The sequence below is a fragment of the Colletotrichum truncatum genome (genome assembly GCF_014235925.2).
Source record: "Colletotrichum truncatum strain CMES1059 chromosome Unknown Contig_0007, whole genome shotgun sequence".
NCBI lineage: Eukaryota > Fungi > Ascomycota > Sordariomycetes > Glomerellales > Glomerellaceae > Colletotrichum > Colletotrichum truncatum.
In genome coordinates this window covers 15,990-35,769 of record NW_027222404.1, presented here as the reverse complement: position 1 = coordinate 35,769, position 19,780 = coordinate 15,990, and the positions used below count along the sequence as shown (strand labels likewise).

Here is a 19,780-nt window from a genome sequence, read left to right as displayed (position 1 = left end):
TCCTTCAAGTTATGGCATTAGTGAAGGATGAAAATCCAAAATCAACCGATGTTCTCCAAGCCTCGTTGCGCGTCATCGACGGCGACATTGTACAAGCTATCCAGGCTTTGAAAGAGACCAGCGCAGGCCCACAGCCGAATCTCGAAAACCAACTTCACAACCTGGTTCTAGGACTGGAACATTACAAGCAAGTTCATGATCATTGGGATTCTACTAATGTGGAGTATCCTTTCAACCGTGGGGAGCGTCAAGTACGAGATGCTTTCGCTACTCTGTTCCCGGAATCCACATCACAGACTGCACTGAGATGTCGGGCCAAGACGTTAATGTCATTGAACATAATTACCAAACCAGATTTCGAGACATTCGATTTGGGGCCATATCAATTCCCCAGGCTCTTCAATGGTCTATGGCAATTGTCTTCCCCAGCATGGGGTAGCGGTACTGCCAAGAGGCAGGAAGAAGAATTGATACGCGCCGTTCAGGCGGGATTCACCGCCGCAGATATGGCTGATCATTACGTCAGTGCTGTTGTTCTCAATTGCGTTTATAGTTCTCTGACAAGATTCATTTAGGGTGACGCAGAGTTGGTGTACGGGTCTTTCAGAAACAGACTGTCTCCCAGTGTTAGGTCGCAGGTTCTTGCAGCCACAAAGTGGTGTATATTTAAGCCCCCGACGAAGCCTATAACGCCAGATTTTGTACTTGAAAAGGTCAAGGAGAGATATCGACGTCTTGGTGGCAGAATTGAGCTGCTTCAATTTCATTGGCATGACGTGAGTATCAAGCTAATCGGGTTGTGAATGCTGATGACTGTCTTGTACTCTACTGAATTATTGATCATAGTACTCCTCGAAAGAATACCTCAACATACTAGTCGAGTTGGTTCGCTTAACTGCAATTCATCCAAACCTGGTGTCAACAATTGGTCTCTGTAATTTCGATTCAGAGCATACCATTGAGGCCTGCGAGTATTTGATAGCCAAGACCGGTTCTGTCGGAATTGTCTCCAACCAAGTTCAGGTATGCGAACAAAAGTACGACTGCGTCACTGTTGGTACATGCCACTCATTGCTGCCATAGTTTTCGTTGCTTGATTCTCGCCCACTTCACCTCATGGTCAACGTATGTGCCAAATATGACCTGAAGCTATTGACCTATGGCTCCTTCGTAAGTACACAGACAACACATTGGTTTCAGTGAGCTAGAGATTAACGCTGAATGCTGCAAGTGCGGCGGCTTTTTATCCAGTCAATGGCTTGGCAAACCTGCACCTGATATCTACGACGAGTCGGCACACTTGACGCCATCGCAGAGGAAGGTGAGTTTGTTCCACTATTACTGAACCTGATAGGAAGCTTACTTGATCCCTCGCAAAAGTACCACGATATAATGATGAATTGGGGGACATGGCAAGATTTTCAAGATCTGCTTACTGTCCTCTCAACAGTTGGGCAAGAGCACAATGTCAGTCTCGCGAACGTAGCAACACGCTGGGTTCTTCAGCAACCATCCGTCGGTGCAGTTATCGTCGGGACTCGACTGGGTGTGTCAAGTCACGTTGACGATAATTTGACAACATTTACATTTGAACTTGATGAGTGGGATCTAGACAGAATCAATGTTGTGGCACTAGGGTCTAATCGATGCAAAACAAGGCGCCTGTTGAGCAGCCTAGGAGATTGTGGGGCAGAGTACCGCAGCGGCCAGTAAATTGCAAGGCTCACTACTTATCCCGTTGTAAATGAGCAATGTTTGGGTATAACTCTGGCGCTGGCATTTGGGTATTTATTTAATGATTATGAGGTAATGGTTATATAATGAACTGCAGCCACTACATAGGGGCTTAATGGTTGCCTTCTAGCGGCACAACTGTTGTGTCTGCGTGACTGAATGTCCTGATCCCGGTGCGTATGATCTTAAGCTGTGATTTGCAATTAGGATCTGGGCATGCGATCAGAGAGTCTGACGTCATCCAGTCATGCTGATGTGTGACCCATTGCTTTGCGGCAAGAAGCGGCAGAACGGAGGCTGAAGTTTGTTAAATTCAACTCCGTTGTATAGTTGTATTAGTACAAGTACTAACCAAGACTATAAATCGAGAAGCCTTGGCCCGTTGGCAAGCGCAACATTTCACCCTCTAGGATGAAGTGGTCACCCGGCTGAGCACCGCACAAGATTCGTTCTCCTGGGGGACAAACGACTTCGACTCGTAAATCATACAACTCAAATGTGTCATTTGAATTTTGATTGGCCATTTTTCCTCGTCTTGTCGTTCGCGAAGTGGAAGGTGAGCGATATATTCTCGCCTGGGTCCGCGGAGGTTGGGTTCGGGTCTGACATGGTCATGATTCGGAGGATTGAGGGTCCCATGCACGTTGAAGAGTTCCGATCCCAGCCACATCCACATCATCGCTTGGCACCCGGCTAGCAGAGACACATCCGAGATCCGAAGTTGCTTCCGCACACCAAGAACATGGCTGCACAGCCCCTCGGATCTTACTTTCCCCATTTGTGGATCAGTAAAGACGTGAATGGAGCGATGAGGTTACACGCGGAATTGACTTCTTTTATTCCCCTTGCAGTAGTCTGGTATCTATCAATTACAACCGCCACGCTGATGTCGTCAACAACTCTATGGATATATCATGAAAAGCTTCGTCAAAATAATCATGGTCTTCGCTCCTTGTTGAATTGCCCTGCTTGCAACGTCTCGTCTCGCGTCTGCTTCAGGAATGGCATTAGTGCTGTGCCTCCCGTGCCAGTAAGCTGTTCGTCTTTAACAGCCGATGTGCTAGCCAAATCAACCTTGGAGCCATTGTATGCTTTCTTTGATGGAAGAACAATGTATCTGGTAACAATTTGCAGGTGCTTGTTTCGGAACTCAGTCATGGTTCTTGTTGCCGCTTGGTATGCGTCGCGGAACTTCTCCTGCTCCGGGGTAGAAACTGGTAGCTTGGCAAACTCTCGGATGCTTCCCATGCGTGACACATGCTCCAAAAAGCGCTTGTGAGGACCAGGCATGTAGCTACGCACTTCTTCGTGGAAGGCTGGTGTTGCTTTATGTTTGGGTGAAGATTTGCTGGCGTGCGGATTGCTGTTTCCCTCTGATGTGTGTTCAACTCCCAGAACGATGTCAAGGAACTGAATAAGAGAGCTCTGACCGTTGCTGCCTCCTCTAAGTTGTTGCCAGCTACCGCGGCCATTTCCCTCGTCGTAGAATACGCCATTCGGTAGACCAGCTGCCGCCATGTTTTTGCTACCGGCCAGGAAAGGGCGGATCTCGTAGAAGAACACCATTGGGTCGCAGTTTTCGTACATGCGTTCCAAAAGCGCGCCAATTTTCCGAATGTTGGCAGATAGCCCCTCCAACGCCTTTGTGATGGTGTCATAGTCTCTCGTCTTGATCGATTCCAGCGCATTCAACATGTCGGTCATGATACGGGCACCTTGCGCCTCCATAGCCACGGAGACCAAGTAAAACCAAGCCTCATCCTTTGTTCCAGTGAAAGTGTGAAGAGATTCCAAAGACTCGAGATCCGCAAAGTCGTCCGTAGTTGATAAGAAGTTCCACAGGTTGAGGCCAGCATATGTAGCGACAGGTGGAACTTCTAGATGTTTGGAAACCTTCAAGAGGGGAACCGACACTGCCGGTGGAAGAACCTATGTAACAGGTAAGTAAAGAACGGAAAAATATGAAGTCCATTTTGCTCACCTCTTCTGCTTTCTCCCCACCCCAGACGTAAGCATGCGTCAAGAAGATCAAAATCACATATGCTCGCCTCCACTCCGCCTCGTTCTGCAGTTTGTCGGTGGTCAAGACTGGAAGTGCATCCACCTCTCTCCTCAGCTTCCCAGACTTGATAAGCTGGGGGAGGTGTTGAATGATCTTCTCCCATGGTGCGTAGTAGCTGTCTGGAAGAACTTTCAGAGGCGCGTCTGCGGGAAGAAACCCGTTCTGAGAAATCGCATACGTCTCAAATGAGACTGCATCATTTTGTGTCCGCTCTGAAGCTACTGGAAGGGCGTGAGGAGACATGACTCAAAACTGAAAAAAAGCAAACGGCAACTTCTAACAAACACGAGTTGAGTAGGTGTGGAAGAAAGGATTGTGCCTAAGGGACCAAGACACAATTTGAACCAAGTTTGTTGTATAGTGAGAAAAGGACAATGGTCAATGCGAGTTAGGGAACTACGACATGAAGTATTTCTTAAACTCTTCCGCAAACCTGTTCTTTCCTTATCACCTGTCATTTGTTGCGGAAATACTAAGGAAGCTCGTCATCCCACTGTGTAAGTGGACCAAACCGAAACCCGTCGGTTACATGCGGAAGCGCTAGAGGAGCGACGGAAGCGGATGGCGGAAGTGTGTGGGGCCGTGCGTCGAATCTGCGGAATGACGATGTGTTATCGTCGAGGCATTGAGGAGGCGCCGGGTACAAAGACGCAGAAAATGCCCAGATTAGAAAGCAGCTTGTGCCATATTTCGGAATTATCGATTCATCAACTTAGTTTAAAGATACTTCATCGTACGATTCACCATGGAGTTCGCCGCCTTTGCAGAACAAATCCGATCCGGACGCCCGGCCAAGTTCCCCGCAAATTCAAACACTGTTGAGTTTGCTCAACAACTCGATGCTCAGGATAGCTTAAGGCACTTGCGCGATGAGTTCATCATCCCGACTAAAGGTTCTCTCAAGAAGAAGGCGTTAGACGGAAGACTCCCCAGTAAGTCCTGCATACACAGCCTATTCATTTGTAGCATATGTGCTTACGACCTGTGCAGACAAGCAAGCTTTGAACGGCCATGCAAACGGTGTTAATGGTACAAACGGTAGCCACTCATCTGAAGATGACGAGACACCGTCTGTTTACTTCTGTGGAAACTCCCTGGGTGTCCCGCCCAAGGCTGTAAAGGAATACATCAATGCTCAATTGGAGACATGGGCTTCGATCGGCGTCAATGGCCACTTCAGCGGTCTCGGCAACTCACCTTTGGTGTGCTGGCAGGACATGGCTGAGAATGTCGCAAAGAAGAGTGCGCCTATAGTTGGAGCACTGCCCGAAGAGGTTGTTATGATGAACACTTTGACAGCCAACCTGCATTTCCTGATGGCAAGCTTCTACCGCCCAACAGAAAAGAAACACAAAATCATCCTGGAGTGGAGACCATTCCCCAGTGACCACGTAGGTCTTCTTTTCAAACATCAACTGAAGTCGCGTGTATTGACAGTGTTTAGTATGCAATTGAGTCTCAGATTCAGTGGCACGGACTGGATCCCGCCAAGTCCATGGTGCAGATTCAACCCGACGAGAACTTTTATATCTCAACGGACTTGATTCTGAGGACGATCGATGAGCATGCTGAAGAGACGGCCTTACTTCTGTTGCCAGGTATTCAGTACTACAGCGGTCAACTGTTTGACATTCCTCGCATCACCGAATACGCCCAGTCCAAGGGACTGGTGGTTGGTTGGGATTTGGCACATGCTGCTGGAAACGTCGAATTGAAGCTGCACGATTGGAACGTGGACTTTGCGGCTTGGTGTACCTACAAATATCAAAACGCTGGACCCGGTGCCATGGGAGGCGCGTTTGTCCACGAGAGGCATGGGAAGGTTGAAATGAGCGAGGGCAAGCCCAAGTTCCGCCACAGACTGACGGGATGGTACGGAGGAGACAAGTCGGTGAGGTTCAACATGGACAACAACTTCCTGCCTACCGTTGGTGCAGGCGGTTTCCAGGTGTCCAACCCTTCCGCTCTCGATCTTGCCGCCTTGTCTGGAGCACTGTCGGTGTTCGAGAAGACGTCAATGTCTGATTTGAGGACAAAGTCTCTTGTTCTGACGGCGTATGCCGAGCACCTTCTTGATGGAATCCTTGCAGATGACACTGACAGTGAGCCTTCTTTCCGGGTCATTACACCAAGAAACCCGCAAGAGCGAGGTGCTCAACTCAGTGTGTTGTTGAAGGATGGTTTGTTGGATCGTGTGACAGAAGCGTTTGTGGATGCTGGTGTTGTATGCGACAAGAGAAAGCCTGGAGTTATCCGAGTTGCTCCAGTGCCTCTTTACTGCACATTCCATGACGTGTGGAAGTTTATGGATACATTGAGAAAAGCCCTTGCATAATAGTGTTAATGATTAGTTTTCCAGAATAGCGCGGTGTACATTTAGCCATCATGAACACAACCCGAATAATTGAAAAATAAAGATAGTCCAAACACGTCTTCTTCGTAGTCTATCTTAGACAAAAAGTCGAAATAGAAAGTAGCTTCTACAAATATTGAATTGTTGAACTGAAAATGGTGCTTGGTTTTGTAGCACAGACCAGTTGCTTCGGGCTTTGAAGTCTCTTCTCACCCGCCACGAGCTTAACGTTAGTAGACAGGCTTAGAGAACCTTCTCGATCAATGTGATGTTCTCTGCTTCCACCTTTGCTCGAAGAGCATCACAGAGTTCCTTCGTGTATGGCGCGACTATACCGGGCTTGGCAATGGCTGGATGACCGTCTAACAACAGCTGGGTGGCAATACCACAAGTTATCCCAACAGATTTCGACATTGCGTGGTCACCTTCGGGATCTCCAAGAAGTTCCATAGTCGAAGTGATGGGATCCTAAATGACGTTAGCCTTTCCCGTGAAAGTCATCATTGAGGTGTTACATCGGCAACGTACAATTTTGCCGTCCTGCCACTCCACCACAAACTTGTGTTGGAGCATCACTAGGTCCCGTTCGCCAGGGCGAAAGCTGCAAAGTGATTCCAAGCGACTTGAAAGTGTGTCAAGAAGGTTATTTTTGACTGGTGCATTCTCTTCGGAGAAAAGACCAATCCACCGCAAACCCTCCAGCACAGCGCTTCGTTCTTCCAAATCACTAAATGAGCAGAGCTCATCTACTCTTGAGATGAGGTCAACTTCAGACGCACTGACAGCGCCAGTTGTTCTCTGCTGGAGCTGGGCCCATGTACTTTCTGATCCCAACCAAGATCTTTCTTCTGGATTGAGCCAACCAAGACTGAATAAGGCTTTGACCAACTCAGGATTTCCCTTGTATCGAAGAGAACCCCGGATGATAGTCTGCGCCTCTGGAATGTTGTAAAATTCACGAAAAGGTAGAGAGTTCCGATTGGGATATGCCACGAATGAGTATCCATCCATGACGTAGTAAGGTTGAGCTGATGCCATTAAGTTCTTGCTTGATATTGTGACTTCGCGGCCTTCCTGCAAGAAGGTTGCAGAGTTGCACTGTGAGAGTAGAGCACCACGAGGAGACCAGCTGAACTGTCAAAACTATCAGTGTTGTAATTGATTCTCCAATGGTTGGGTTCCTCTCTTACCTTGAATCGCAAGGGATTGTTGGCTGCCTCTAGGGCTGGAAGCCCACCACAATACGAGTAGAACTCTTTGATCTGTATCGAAGTCATCAATTTTATATAATCCAATATGGCAACTGACTCTTTTTCTCCTACCTTGCCGCCTTTCTCGTGGACTTCTCCAATGGTTTTCACTGCATACAGGTGGTCCACGCCCGGGTCGACTCCAACCTCGTTCACAATGGTGATGCCAGCTTCTACGGCAAAATTCTCAAGGGCTCTGATCTCTGGAGAGACATAGCTTGCTGTAACAACATTTGTCTTACCCTTGATGGCAGATCGCACGACTGTGGGGTGATATATGAACGGAACAAGTGATACGACAACTTCATGGTCTGCTATCACACGATCAAGATCGCTTGAGGTGACATCGAGGCTGATCGGTGTTGTCCGAGGTTGATTACGGGACAAGACTTTTGCGCTAACGAGCGTACGGCAAGCTGAAAGTCTGCGTCAGCAAATGAACACACTCACAGCGCTGCATCAAGAAAAGCTAACACAGTAAGGAACATACCGATTGTAAGGTGATTATTCAGATCACGGAGCAGATAGTCAACACATGGCTTCGCAACCGAACCGCTGCCCAAAACGAGAATTTTTTTGGGGGACATCATGTTGTTTTTGGTTGAAGATCGTTTCAAAGCGACATACGAAGTAGATAATATGATGTTGGAAAAGAAAGTCTTCGCTTAGGAGCGTACCAAGAAATAAGGTAGAAACGTCTAGGCAGGCTAGCATTTTTAATCTATAGCTATGACTCCTTACGTCGCGAACTAATCCAGGACATCTCGTAATGACAAGCGGGCCACTTGCGTCAACTCTCTGGAACCTGACTGGTTACGTTGTATTGGTTGCCCATTGGTTTGTGTGGATAGGTCCATACTGGCTGGCTTGCTATCAAGGAGTAGCTGCTGAGGGATCATTGACTGAAACCACGGGTGCTCCAGAGAAGTCTGCAATAGTGTCGTACGCACCCTCGTTCTTTTACGCCCACATTTGACGGCTGCGCATATGTTGTCTAATCGAGTGAACTCAAAATACTTCCCAAAGCGACACGGATTCGGCTTTGGAGTCATTTTTACTGGCTGGTATGCATTTTTTCATAAATGGCCGCAGGCACCAATCCGTAACTTCCCTGCTATGAAGTTGCCCTAGCAATACCAAGTACACGTCACGCTTACAGATACCTGCAGTGGTGGTATCGGCATTTCTAGCTGATCCTGACACTCCGGAGCTACTTGTAACTTCCGCTTACAATTATGCCTGAGAGATTGTTCCGAGCAAGGAAACATCAGGTGGAGTATGAGTCACGCCGGTTGCTTGTCCAATCGCGGGTTCGCAGACTATCTACACTGGGGCGAAATATCTCCGGTTAAAAGGACTCACGTCTGTGGTTGCGTCAGACTCAACAATGATTTCACTTCCGCTGTAACTGACTTTCTGATTGCAGATCGAAATTCAGTAGTTTCTTCCTAGTAAATCGTGATTTAGGAGAGTTCGCTTTTTTTTTTTTCGAAAATCACTGGATATTGTCCCTTAATCAAGCACGCCGGCCCCTATATAATTAGACAATATGATGCATTTTTGCGTGTGCACCATGACTCTTGTAAATTCATAATGACCATGGACTACTGCGCTGACTCTCTAGGTAAATGATGACAAGGCATGATTGTTTTGGAATATCCTCAAAATTGTACTAAATCTGTATAGAGACTGACCTTCGTGTCTTTGAAGTATGAGATTATGAAGCCTGACAGCTTGTGAGTATTCATCTTCCCATTTGGCCCCTAATGCCAAATTCATGAATGATAATAGGTTCTTCATACGCTGCTACTTTCCAACTCATCATACCATCATACAGCATGGCAACAGCAGGACCGACGTATGGAACGACTTGTGCACGTAAGACAGTCGCAATGCCTGTCCACCTGTCCATCCAACATTGTCCGCGACATAAGCCGCTCCACATCATGCTGACTTTCTTTCATTTACCAAGGACATTTTCGTGTTGCTTTTGAGGCATGAACTTCTGGAATGGATCGGGGACCGGTACCAAAGCTTGCATCTTCACTACGATACGTCATCAGCATTACGGTCTGTGGCGTGGAATAGATTTTCAGGCCGGGAAAATGTATATTTCATGCCAACAAGTATATTTGTCTACACTACAGGGTAAGTGTCCTGCCAGTGATCTCCTCATCGACTTCACCAGCCCAGTCCAAATCTGAGCAGGAGTGTCACTATTCTCCTGGTTTGAAGCTAAGATATATCGTGAAGCCGTCAAAATTTCTCTTTCGATTGCTTGTCATGGCAAGGTCGTAGCAAACGCCCGTAGTATGTGTGAGGAACATCTTTGATTACTTGTCTGGAAATAGCTCAGCCTGTTAAAAACTAAGAACTGTGGTTACCTGACTATGATTGGTATCATGATTATCAACATCAGCTTTCTATCTTCATCAAAGCCTCTAAAGATTTGCAAGGCCCGAAGCGTGGAAAAAAGATTTCGCGAATCGCTGTTGAGGTCAAGTGAACCTTCATCGACAAGATGCATAACGCTCGTAGCCATCAAGATATTTATTAGTGGTGCTACGTAGTTGACTGTAGTTTCATTCCATTAACGGACTCCCGAAGTATTTTTCCAGGTGTCCTACAGAGCCGCTGTACAAGACTTCCATTTCGGTCATAAATCCACGATAATAGACGCCCCAAGAGGTTGTTCTTCTTCGTGGGGCTGCCGCTGATGGCCGTACTTGGCCAAGATAACATCGAGACAGCTAACCAAGCGGAATTCTTATGATGAATCAGAGGGTAAGCTGCTAGCAAAAATTGCATGTCATAATCTGCGTTTTTTGCATACGTCAAGACAAAGTTGGGGGTGAATTCCAAGTTCTGACACTATGATGCACGCGTTATAGAGTGATGACCACCAAAGGGAGTTCACAAGTCAAATATCAACTCGCATACGGAAAGGAACGAAATCAAACGCAAAATTATTCAAGCCTCTTCATTTCTGTTCTTAGTCTTGTCAATGCATTTTCCTAGTGATGGAAAGCCAGAAAACTGTCGCGGGCTCTCTCTGTAGACCTCTCTCATCTCATCCAGGGGGAGTATTTTCAGTTAAAGTGGTTTTATGCATGTTGACAGACAGAAGAACGAAACAACTGTTGACGTACTTGGGCAGGAGATCTTCAAGAAATTATGCCCCAATGACATTAAAAACAACTGAACTTGCAGCGAGGTAGTTCTTGAAGCAAGAATACACAGATGCAGGGCGCAAATTCTGACAATTGCTTGTTGTGCCAGCTTGCTAACTATGGCCTCTATGCATCCCATTGCCGATGCGCCTGCGCGATTGCATTGACGTCAGGATTAATCAATTTGGTCTTACATTGAGGATGTCACATCAGTCTTCTAAATATCACATACTGTGTTACCATCAAGAAATCACCAAATGAAAGTCAAGCTATTGTTGAATGATTACAAAAGGGTCAGAAAATCCTTTGCCTCGACCGCATGCAATCCCTCTCACTGGAGGATCAACAAAGATTGTTTAACAATGTCCACAAACTATCCCTTTGGGGGACGAAGGCAATAGAACGTCATGAGGAAAGCGTGACATAGCTAGGCCGTTAGCGCCCCCAAGCAGCAGCCTTTGCTCCGGAAAGTTGAAGATGTCAAAGCTCGCCTTGTATACATTGCCCAAACTAGAATGAATCCAATGCCAGTGAACCTTCATTACGGCTAACGTTAACTGTCTGACTCTCCGAAGAGGATGACGCCAAGGCAAGAATCTCCAAGTCTTTACTGGTGCTGGGTAGCATCTACAGTCCAAGGGTCCAGATTAGTGGCCCAATTATGAAAACGGCATGACTGAGACATCATGAACAAGCGAACAACGGGAATACTGACCTCCACTCTGAAAATTTCCATCTAGGCAGCTCCAGGCTCTTATTCCGCGCTAGTATTTCTATAGTAGTCTCGGGCCCACACGTCGCATACCCTTTGTCTGTCGATGCATGCAGTTTATTGCACATTTATTCTCAGCCGAAAACAGTTTTCAGCCCAATTATGCCGCCTCTTGCGTAAAGAGCCAGACCCCTAGGTCTTCAGAAACAGTAACCATGATCCCGGGTATACTGGGGTCCAGACACCTAACGCTGATCCAGATTCGTGGCGGCTGAGACATGGAAGAAAATTATGGCAACTGTTCAGTGGTGTTGGTGATGATGGCAAGGAGTGAACAGCGTGGCGAGGAAAGGATAAATACAGACCTGTTTTCCCTCCAGGAATTAGATTCCCCAAGCAGTCTTCAAGCTCTTTCATCTTCAAAGCGAGGCAATCTTCAAACCAGCCCTTCCACTTTTTATCCCGGACTTTCTTTGCAAGCCTCCTGCTTCACTTTCACCTCATAATCTACAATATTTTGATCTTTCTTTCAAAATGCGTACTTCCAACATCGTCGCTATTCTTGCTTCAGTGAGCACGGTCACTGCGCTCGCCCTCCCTGTAGTTGACGCCCCAGCAGCTCCAGCAGTAGAAGATCGCCAAGTCACAACCACTAACGCCGGACCGGACTCATTTTTGGCCAAACTTGTCGATATCAATAATGAGGTAGTGCAGGTGAGGCTTGGTGTCACCGGCCTTGAGGGTGCAAACTTCCCATCCAGGACAACTGGCCTCAGTGGTCTTTTGGCATCCTTGGGGCTTGACCAAGTCTTCAATAAGCTTCTCAACGATGTCCTCAGGCCTCTTTTTGCTCGCCTGAGCGGAGGCGGTGGACTTCAAACCACCTTTGGCAGCCTCTTATCTCAGCTACAAGACTTCAATGCAACAGGCCAAGGCCTCTCACTCGACCAGTCGCAACAGATTATTTCTCAGCTCACCAGCTTCCAAGGAAATCTGCAGCAGGTTCTGGACCAGTTTGCTGCTAGGAAGCCTGATTTCACTGCCATCTCTGGTGGCGCTGGCAACTCTGTTTCTATCTTCAACCGTGTGCAAACAATTCTGGGAGGAGTTTTGGGTCTGGGCAACGGCAACGTCGGCACTGCTTTGGACGGAATCCGCAGCTTCCTGACGCAGACTCTACTGAACAGCAACCTCCTCACCGGTAGCAACTCGGTGCTCCTCCAGCGCATCGACCCTTCTCTTCGACAAACCCTGGAGGGCCTCTCGAGCTCACTTCAAACCATTTTGAACAGCTCGATCAACCTTTACGCCAAATAGATCCGCAGCAATTTTCATGCTACAAAACCTTTTGAAATTTAAGGGGTTTCAAAAGGCAACAACTAATGGTCAACATGACGGGATTTTAATACGGGATAAACTTACGGGATAAACTTGGAAATTGGACAAAGAACAGGGCTGGTATCACTCACTAATCACTCGTCTCCAGAGAGACATTAACATAATGACTATCTTTAATTACTTTATAATAATTATCTTCACAATATACATTGGAATTATTATTTCCATCAGGATTTCGTTTGACTTGTACAGTTGAATTTGATTTGAACCCAAGTGAAGCTCCGTGCACCTTAGTTTTGAACATGCTTACCTGAGATATACTTGAGTACGTCACTCAAACACCTGCAGAAACCAAAAATGGCTTGAGCAGACTGTGGCTTTCTAGTCGGTAGTTGGAGCCTATCAGCAGGACAACCCTCAACCAATTGTAGCCCGCCATGCTGTTGCACAGAATACCCTCCTGGGATTAGCGCACGGCGCGTGCTGGTCAGACGACAACAAACGATGCATACACATGACGTCATCAACACCTCAGTGCTCACTGGTATTAAAGAGTCCATACTGCGCAATCATCACCGCCTACCTCTTAACCACACGCTCTCGTCCTCCCCACACCACTCACAATAATACACTACTTCGTCGTATCAAAGCTCGTAGACATCCTCCACTACACAGGAATCTAACGCACCATCACCACAAACGCCACAAAGATGCTCCATACATTCTACTCGAACCTCTTTTTCCAGCTTTGCTTTGCTCTACTGGCCGCAGCAGCTCCTGTTTCCGACCCCACGCTATCTGCAACTGGCCACGGCAACACATGGCAATATGGAACTGGCGGTGGTATAATCGGCTTCGTCGTGCTCGTCTTGGACATTATCGTCTTCAGTACGTCTGCTTCCGCAACCCTTGCTTTCAAAATAAACCCCCACTAACCATCTTGTTCCAGTCGAGGTTTTGAAATCGGACCGCACTGTTAGTCACAAGGTGCTTTGGTGTCTAGTCGTCTTCCTCTTCCCCATCATCGGCATGATCATCTACTGGCTGTTCTCCAACCGCGCCGCCCATAACTCTCGATCGGGATACGAACCTGTTGCATAGACTGGCGAATAATCACATACAATCTTGGCATCATGAAATGAAAGTATGCTTCTCTAGAGCATAATAGATCCGGCTTGCACAAGCGGTTCAATTTATTGGGTTGGCCGGCCAGTCATCCACCTCACTGTGTGACAAACGGAATGTTGGTTTGGGCAAGTTGGCGCTGAGGCAAATATAATATTGCAGTCAATCAGAAGAGAAGTAATAAAATTATGATTAATACAGTAACAAGCGAGCGTAGACAGTCTGTGGTCGTGTGAATTTCCAATGTCATCACCTGGCTGTTCTTGCGTGGGGTAGTGCCTTGGCATTGATACAACATAGAAATTAATGGTTTTGTACAACCGCCATTGAATGCAAATCGCGAACTCAAACTCGCGACGGTAAACCCTAATTTGTTTTTTTATTACAATTTTAATTCTACTTTCATCTCATTTTCTGAGACGAAAAGAAATAGGGCTTTGGCTTCAGATTGAAGCACAACGACCACAAACTCGAGAGTCAGCTTTCAGATAACCAACGCCAAAGAGTGATTATCCTAAAGGAATGTCTACATCTCTGTTGTGATACTTAAACATCTGCAACCTTCAGAATAGTCTTGCCGAAGGTTTGGCCCTTGAAGATTCCAATCAGACTTTCGGGACCTCTCTCGATACCATCATAGACATCCTCCTTGACCTGAATCTTGCCCTCTGCGAACAATGGCGCAAGCTTGTCAATCGCAGCATTGTACTTAGGAGGTGACAGATCGACTATGAAGCCTTGAATACGCAAGCGCTTGGTCACAAGGTAGAATGTATTCCGCACGCCGTATCTGTCCTCGGGCTTGGAGTTGTATCCGCTGATGGACCCGCAGGCAACGATGCGACCTTGGTCATTCATCATTTCAAGGGCAGCTTCAAGTGCCTCCCCGCCAACATTGTCCCAATAAATATCGATCCCTTGGGGCACGAGGCGACGAAGTGCGTCGAGGGGCTTCTCCTCTTTGTAGTTGAATGCCACATCAAAGCCCAAGGACTTGATAAAGTCAACCTTTTCTTGAGACCCTGCAGAGCCTATAACGGTCAAACCCTCCGCCTTGGCCAGCTGGCCGACTACTTGGCCGACAGCACCAGCAGCCGCGGAGATGAAAATGGTCTCACCCTTCTTGGGCTGACCGACCTCGTAAAAGCCTTGGACCGAAGTAGCGCCAGGCATACCTAGGTAACCGACGTAATAGGAGAGAGGAAGGCCTTGAGTGTTTTCGACCTTGCGGAGGCCGGTGGCGGAAAACGAACTTTCAGGAATGATAGTGTATTCGGCATTCTCCCCGTAGAATGTGGCGATAGTATCACCAATTTGGTATTGTGGTGTATTTGAGCGCACAACCTTGCCAACGATGGCTGATTGGATGGGTTCGTCAAGATTTAAGGGTGGACTGTAGGATTTGATCTTGGGATCGCGCATCAGAATGCGCAGATAGGGATCTAAGGAGGTGTAGAGGACCTTGACGAGGATGCCGCCATGGAGTTCAGCGGTATCAATGTCGATAGGGCGTTCCTCGATGGTGAGATGCGTACCGGCCTCGGGAAAGGTGTCAGGCACCGCCTTGTAAATCAGAGACTTGTTCTGTTCGGGAGCCACCATGGAGTTCAGCGGTATCAATGTCGATAGGGCGTTCCTCGATGGTGAGATGCGTACCGGCCTCGGGAAAGGTGTCAGGCACCGCCTTGTAAATCAGAGACTTGTTCTGTTCGGGAGCCATTTTTTTGTAGACTCTATAGATTGGTATTATGTGCAGCTAAGCAGAATATGGAAGGTGATGTAGAGATATGCCAGGAGGTAATACACCTTGACGAGAGAGTTGAGAGGCTCCTACGCCGAACATAAACTATTGCAGCTCAAAGCTTTAGAAGTACATTTCAGAAGCAAATGATTACAAAGCTCCGTCAATTACACGTGTAAGGATCTTTCAAAAATCTTCGACAGTCTGTCAATGTGATTACAATGCCGGAAGTTGATCGAACAAGCAACGCAATGTTAACTAAAGGTTCGTGCGCAACACCAAACTCGAAGGTTAGAGTAAGGTACAAAGTTGAAGCCGCTAATCGCTTGTGCCGTGGTGGTCTCATTACCAATCGCTGTTGATTTAGGGAAGAGCCACCAGCAAACAGAGTGTCCCTATTAGTAAGTCAACCCGGATGATAGCTTCAATATCCTGGCATTTTGGGAAGCTAAAGAATACCATATTGGAGTTCCGGCTATTAGTAACAACAGCAGAGGTCATATACATCCGAATCTGTCTATCATTCCAGTGAGGGTGAGCCGCACAGAGATGTAATAAAAATTACCTCCACGATTGTCACGCATGCACTCCAAGCCTTTTCTGCCGACGTCTTGTGGCTCCGCTTTGGCCTCGTGGCATCTAGACGCAATCTGGAGGCAGCATCGTAAATTGACCAATCGTTCAAAGGCTTTTAACCTTTTGTAAAGCCTCAAACTTTAAACTTGGTCGGACAAGGATGTGTCAGCGGGGCTTCAGTGGGCAGTTCCACCATTACAAGATCCATGTTCATGTCTATCCGTACACCGCGGTGGTACATGACAAATCTGCCTTTCAGCAAACATCTCCGCGGCGAAAGCAATCAAGCACGCAAAGCTCCACGGGAGGATATTGCAACCGGTTTGAAATAATCATAGATTGGAAACCATCTTGGGTGTGAAAAAGCGGTCTTGCCCCATTATTCATTACATATAGCTTATTGATGCTGACCGTGATGGCAAACAGTGACTTAATTTCGCGCTAGTTAGAGGGTCGAGTCAACAGTTCTTGATACTAAGCTGGTAGGCCAACGACGAGTGGCTGGCGAAGATAATTGAAGATGTGCAGAATTTTGATACAAAGTTGAAAGTTTGCATCACGATATACCCCAAATGCAAAACCTGCAGCCTCATTGAATCAATGAACACGAATGTGCTTGCTCGCAGATATTTTTGCAAGGTTGTCGTCCCAGAGCAATAGCAACTGACACATTGCATGTAATCTAAGCACCAAGAGGCCAAGGACCATAATTCTTTCTTAGTGGCCCCGAAAACTTCTTAGAAATAGTCAATTGTTTCAACCGGCAAAATTAGTCTCCGTGATTTTTGGCTATTACGACCTGATTTGAGATGTGCTGCTTTTGCGGAGGATTTATTAAACACGAAATGAATGAATCATGATCAATCTTCGCTAGTTGTTTCAGTCAAGTTTGAACTGTCGCTTTATTTGCTAAAGCTACTCCTAATATCGCTTATCTATTGTATAGCTAGGTCTACTTTAAGCAAATGGAGTCTGCACTCTAATTCAAGAGATCCTTGACAGTTTTAACGATGAAATCCTCTCCCTTTGACTTTATTCCCAAAAGCTTGTTGTCTGTCGTCTTAAAGGTAGTCTCATACGCGGGGTCTAGAAGGCCCCGGTACAGGAAGGCTACCACGGTCTCATGGTCAAAAATTCCCTGGGCGATATTTGCTTCAGCTGCCGCAGTGAGCTGATCCAGAGAAACTGAAACGGGATCCCATTTCTTTGTCGGATGAGCTTCGCGGGCAAGGGCCAGAATTTTGTTTTGAGTAGTAACCAAGTCATGAACCCGTAAAGCACGATTCTCTGTCTCTGCAGGATGCGATAGAACCCCAACAATAGCGTCAGCGATTGTTGAAAGAGATGTGGTGCTGAAAGTCAAGTCTCCTCCATCGATAACCCTGGGTGTGGAGCTGGAAAGATCGACTAAAAACTTTTTCTGGATACCCCAATCCAAAAATGCGCCCGTGTAGATGAACGTGTAAGTCAAGCCAGACTCCTTCGCTTTAGATTTGAGATAGTCCTCGATTTTTGCCTTTGGGACGAAGACGGGGATCTTGCGAGCGTTTGGGTTGGTTAGATCGCAACCAAACATGGAGGGAAGAAATCGCTTCACGCCAGTAGTGACCGCCGCGTCGATGAGAGGAATCTGGCTTTCGATAGCTCGGTCAGGAAGTGTCGAAATAACAGCATCTTGGCCGGTAAGAGCGGCTTGAAGGGACTCTTGAGAATCGTAGTCGACTTCCACAAACTTGACATCAGCCGAGTCAGGGTAAGTGGTAGTGGATCCTGCGCGCTTCAGGATAGTGACGTTGAATAGGCCAGAAGCAATGACGTGCTTAACAACGAGAGAGCCAAGGCTACCAGTTGCACCAGCAAGAGCGACGTTTTTGATGGAAGACATATTTGGGCTAAATATCTAAGTATGAGGGACTTTAAGAATTTGAAGTGATATAGTCAGGAAGTTTGTAGGTGACTGTGATATCTGGCGAAAAGGCGAAAAACGTGGAAGACCAAGAAGTCTTAAATAGTAATTATGTTGTTCAGCGCATAACACAGCAACAACGATATTGGCATTATTGACCGCTGGTGTCGGATGGAATTATGAAGCAATTGACAGTACTGACTAATTGCCTGAAGGCCAAGAGGGCTCCCTGGCTTCCTGGATCGGAAGCAAAGCAGCTTAGAACCGAGAAGCTCTGTTCAAATTACCAATTTGTGGGCTGTATTTGCATCGGAATTTGGTCAGCAACCTCTGGAGAATTTCTCAGCCACCCTAATGCAGCCGAAGCATGGCTTTTAGTCCATCCCCCCCCCCCGTCTGCTCACAGATCCATCTACGCTCGTCCGACATCAAGGACCCGGCAGAGTTCCACCTATGGGTACATTTTGCTCAAGCATCACCATATGCGATTTCTGTTGTTGTTGCATCCTTCTGCCACCTCATGTCTTGATATCAAGTCTTCCATTCCACGGATAGTGTTGTCCTGTATCTTCAGAAACCTAACCGTCTGAATCTGTCTTATGGTAGCTAGAAGTCACATCCTAGTTGTTCAGTGTCTTGTAGACTGTTGCTCTGAGATGGCTGGCTCATGGTCGACACCTGTTTTGCTAAAGAAAAAGATGGGCTTCGACGAGAATGTCTTATCTGATGTTATATGCCGCTTAAAATATACGATTGATTACTGCCCAACGTTATGTTCTTTTTATTCTCTGTTTTCTTTTTGTTAAGGATTTGATATTTGGTAGCCTCGAACTGAAGCATAAACATCAAGATCGCATGGCGGAAGTGCACATCTAACAAGGCAATTACTGGCCGGCGTCATAAAAAGCCATGAGATATATTTGAATTGGGAAAAGTGTTCACTAATGACAAGTCAATTCCAGTTGAAGTTACCATGTAGATTCCGTCATAGAGCGGCTTATACCCGAAAAGCTCCTTTGTATCTCAACACGTTAGATATGCTTATTGCGAAGTCTTGGTCTGATAGATGTGGAACAGCGTGGTATCCTAGGTAAATCTTTTTAAGAAACCAGTTAGGCGACCAGGTCCATCCTTACCCCACGCCACTTGTTACCTGATCGGCGCTGGACAAGCGCTTGAAATGAAAGGGTATATCTGGACGACATACGCTACCACGCCTTGAAAGTATCTCAAGGAGACCCAAACAGGCTTTTAGTAATATTTGCTGACAAAATCACTCGGAAGCTTTTAGCTAACGATGCTTTGCTCTTACCCCGCGCTCTTGGCTCATTACTACCGTTCAGCACTAACAGCAGGAACTTTCTTTGGCGCTACACCATTCCGACTATAATATAGAGCACGCTGTAGCTCAAGTTTTGTTGCAGAACGACGCTGCAGACCCGTTCACACAAAAACTCACTCTGAAACCTTTGCTATAACGTCGCACACCCACTTCTCGCACACCCCCACATTTCGCACACCCATAAATCGCTCATGTAGAATTTTACCCTCTTCAACATTCTTTAATATCTTCACCACTTTTACAGCGATTATTATAATTCTTTGAATAGTTACTCTTATACGCTTAATGGGCCAGTATACGGAAACAGAAGTCAATCAAGCTCTCAATGCAGTTGCAAGTGGGCAGAGTGTCCGAAAGGCAGCTCATGATGCTGGAATTCCACCATCAACCCTCCAGTCTCGATTAAAGGGTTCACAGGCAAGAAATGTAGCTTTCTCTAGCTTCCAGAAGCTATCTCCAGCACAGGAAAGT

The 19,780-nt window shown here is 46.8% G+C and overlaps 9 protein-coding genes across 9 annotated transcripts; 4 read left to right on the top strand and 5 right to left on the bottom strand.

Moving 5' to 3' along the window:
- Window positions 1–11: 11 nt before the first annotated feature.
- Window positions 12–1,713, top strand: CTRU02_210388 (aldo/keto reductase; the record flags this gene model as incomplete). The annotated part of the gene is made up of 6 exons (XM_036733595.2): window positions 12–521; window positions 576–776; window positions 847–1,023; window positions 1,084–1,170; window positions 1,232–1,321; window positions 1,381–1,713. 6 exons carry the CDS (start codon window positions 12–14, stop codon window positions 1,711–1,713), a joined length of 1,398 nt encoding a protein of 465 aa, XP_036574687.2.
- A 133-nt stretch (window positions 1,714–1,846) lies between these two features.
- Window positions 1,847–2,258, bottom strand: CTRU02_210387 (4Fe-4S iron-sulfur binding protein; the record flags this gene model as incomplete). Its single annotated transcript, XM_036733596.1, has 2 exons — window positions 1,847–2,031; window positions 2,087–2,258. The coding sequence occupies 2 exons, from the start codon at window positions 2,256–2,258 to the stop codon at window positions 1,847–1,849; spliced, it is 357 nt and encodes a 118-aa protein (XP_036574688.1).
- A 412-nt stretch (window positions 2,259–2,670) lies between these two features.
- CTRU02_210386 (indoleamine -dioxygenase pyrrole -dioxygenase) lies at window positions 2,671–4,039 on the bottom strand (the record flags this gene model as incomplete). Its single annotated transcript, XM_036733597.1, has 2 exons — window positions 2,671–3,663; window positions 3,716–4,039. The coding sequence occupies 2 exons, from the start codon at window positions 4,037–4,039 to the stop codon at window positions 2,671–2,673; spliced, it is 1,317 nt and encodes a 438-aa protein (XP_036574689.1).
- Window positions 4,040–4,541: 502 nt separating this feature from the next.
- On the top strand, window positions 4,542–6,131 carry CTRU02_210385 (Kynureninase 1; the record flags this gene model as incomplete). Its single annotated transcript, XM_036733598.1, has 3 exons — window positions 4,542–4,728; window positions 4,787–5,187; window positions 5,241–6,131. The coding sequence occupies 3 exons, from the start codon at window positions 4,542–4,544 to the stop codon at window positions 6,129–6,131; spliced, it is 1,479 nt and encodes a 492-aa protein (XP_036574690.1).
- A 261-nt stretch (window positions 6,132–6,392) lies between these two features.
- On the bottom strand, window positions 6,393–7,986 carry CTRU02_210384 (saccharopine dehydrogenase; the record flags this gene model as incomplete). Its single annotated transcript, XM_036733599.1, has 5 exons — window positions 6,393–6,617; window positions 6,678–7,283; window positions 7,340–7,432; window positions 7,472–7,815; window positions 7,890–7,986. The coding sequence occupies 5 exons, from the start codon at window positions 7,984–7,986 to the stop codon at window positions 6,393–6,395; spliced, it is 1,365 nt and encodes a 454-aa protein (XP_036574691.1).
- Window positions 7,987–11,815: 3,829 nt separating this feature from the next.
- CTRU02_210383 (uncharacterized protein) lies at window positions 11,816–12,598 on the top strand (the record flags this gene model as incomplete). Its single annotated transcript, XM_036733600.1, has 1 exon — window positions 11,816–12,598. The coding sequence occupies one exon, from the start codon at window positions 11,816–11,818 to the stop codon at window positions 12,596–12,598; it is 783 nt and encodes a 260-aa protein (XP_036574692.1).
- A 731-nt stretch (window positions 12,599–13,329) lies between these two features.
- Window positions 13,330–13,720, top strand: CTRU02_210382 (uncharacterized protein; the record flags this gene model as incomplete). The annotated part of the gene is made up of 2 exons (XM_036733601.1): window positions 13,330–13,507; window positions 13,569–13,720. 2 exons carry the CDS (start codon window positions 13,330–13,332, stop codon window positions 13,718–13,720), a joined length of 330 nt encoding a protein of 109 aa, XP_036574693.1.
- A 570-nt stretch (window positions 13,721–14,290) lies between these two features.
- On the bottom strand, window positions 14,291–15,346 carry CTRU02_210381 (zinc-binding dehydrogenase; the record flags this gene model as incomplete). The annotated part of the gene is made up of 1 exon (XM_036733602.1): window positions 14,291–15,346. One exon carries the CDS (start codon window positions 15,344–15,346, stop codon window positions 14,291–14,293), a length of 1,056 nt encoding a protein of 351 aa, XP_036574694.1.
- A 1,694-nt stretch (window positions 15,347–17,040) lies between these two features.
- On the bottom strand, window positions 17,041–17,946 carry CTRU02_210380 (oxidoreductase; the record flags this gene model as incomplete). Its single annotated transcript, XM_036733603.1, has 1 exon — window positions 17,041–17,946. The coding sequence occupies one exon, from the start codon at window positions 17,944–17,946 to the stop codon at window positions 17,041–17,043; it is 906 nt and encodes a 301-aa protein (XP_036574695.1).
- Window positions 17,947–19,780: the final 1,834 nt, after the last annotated feature.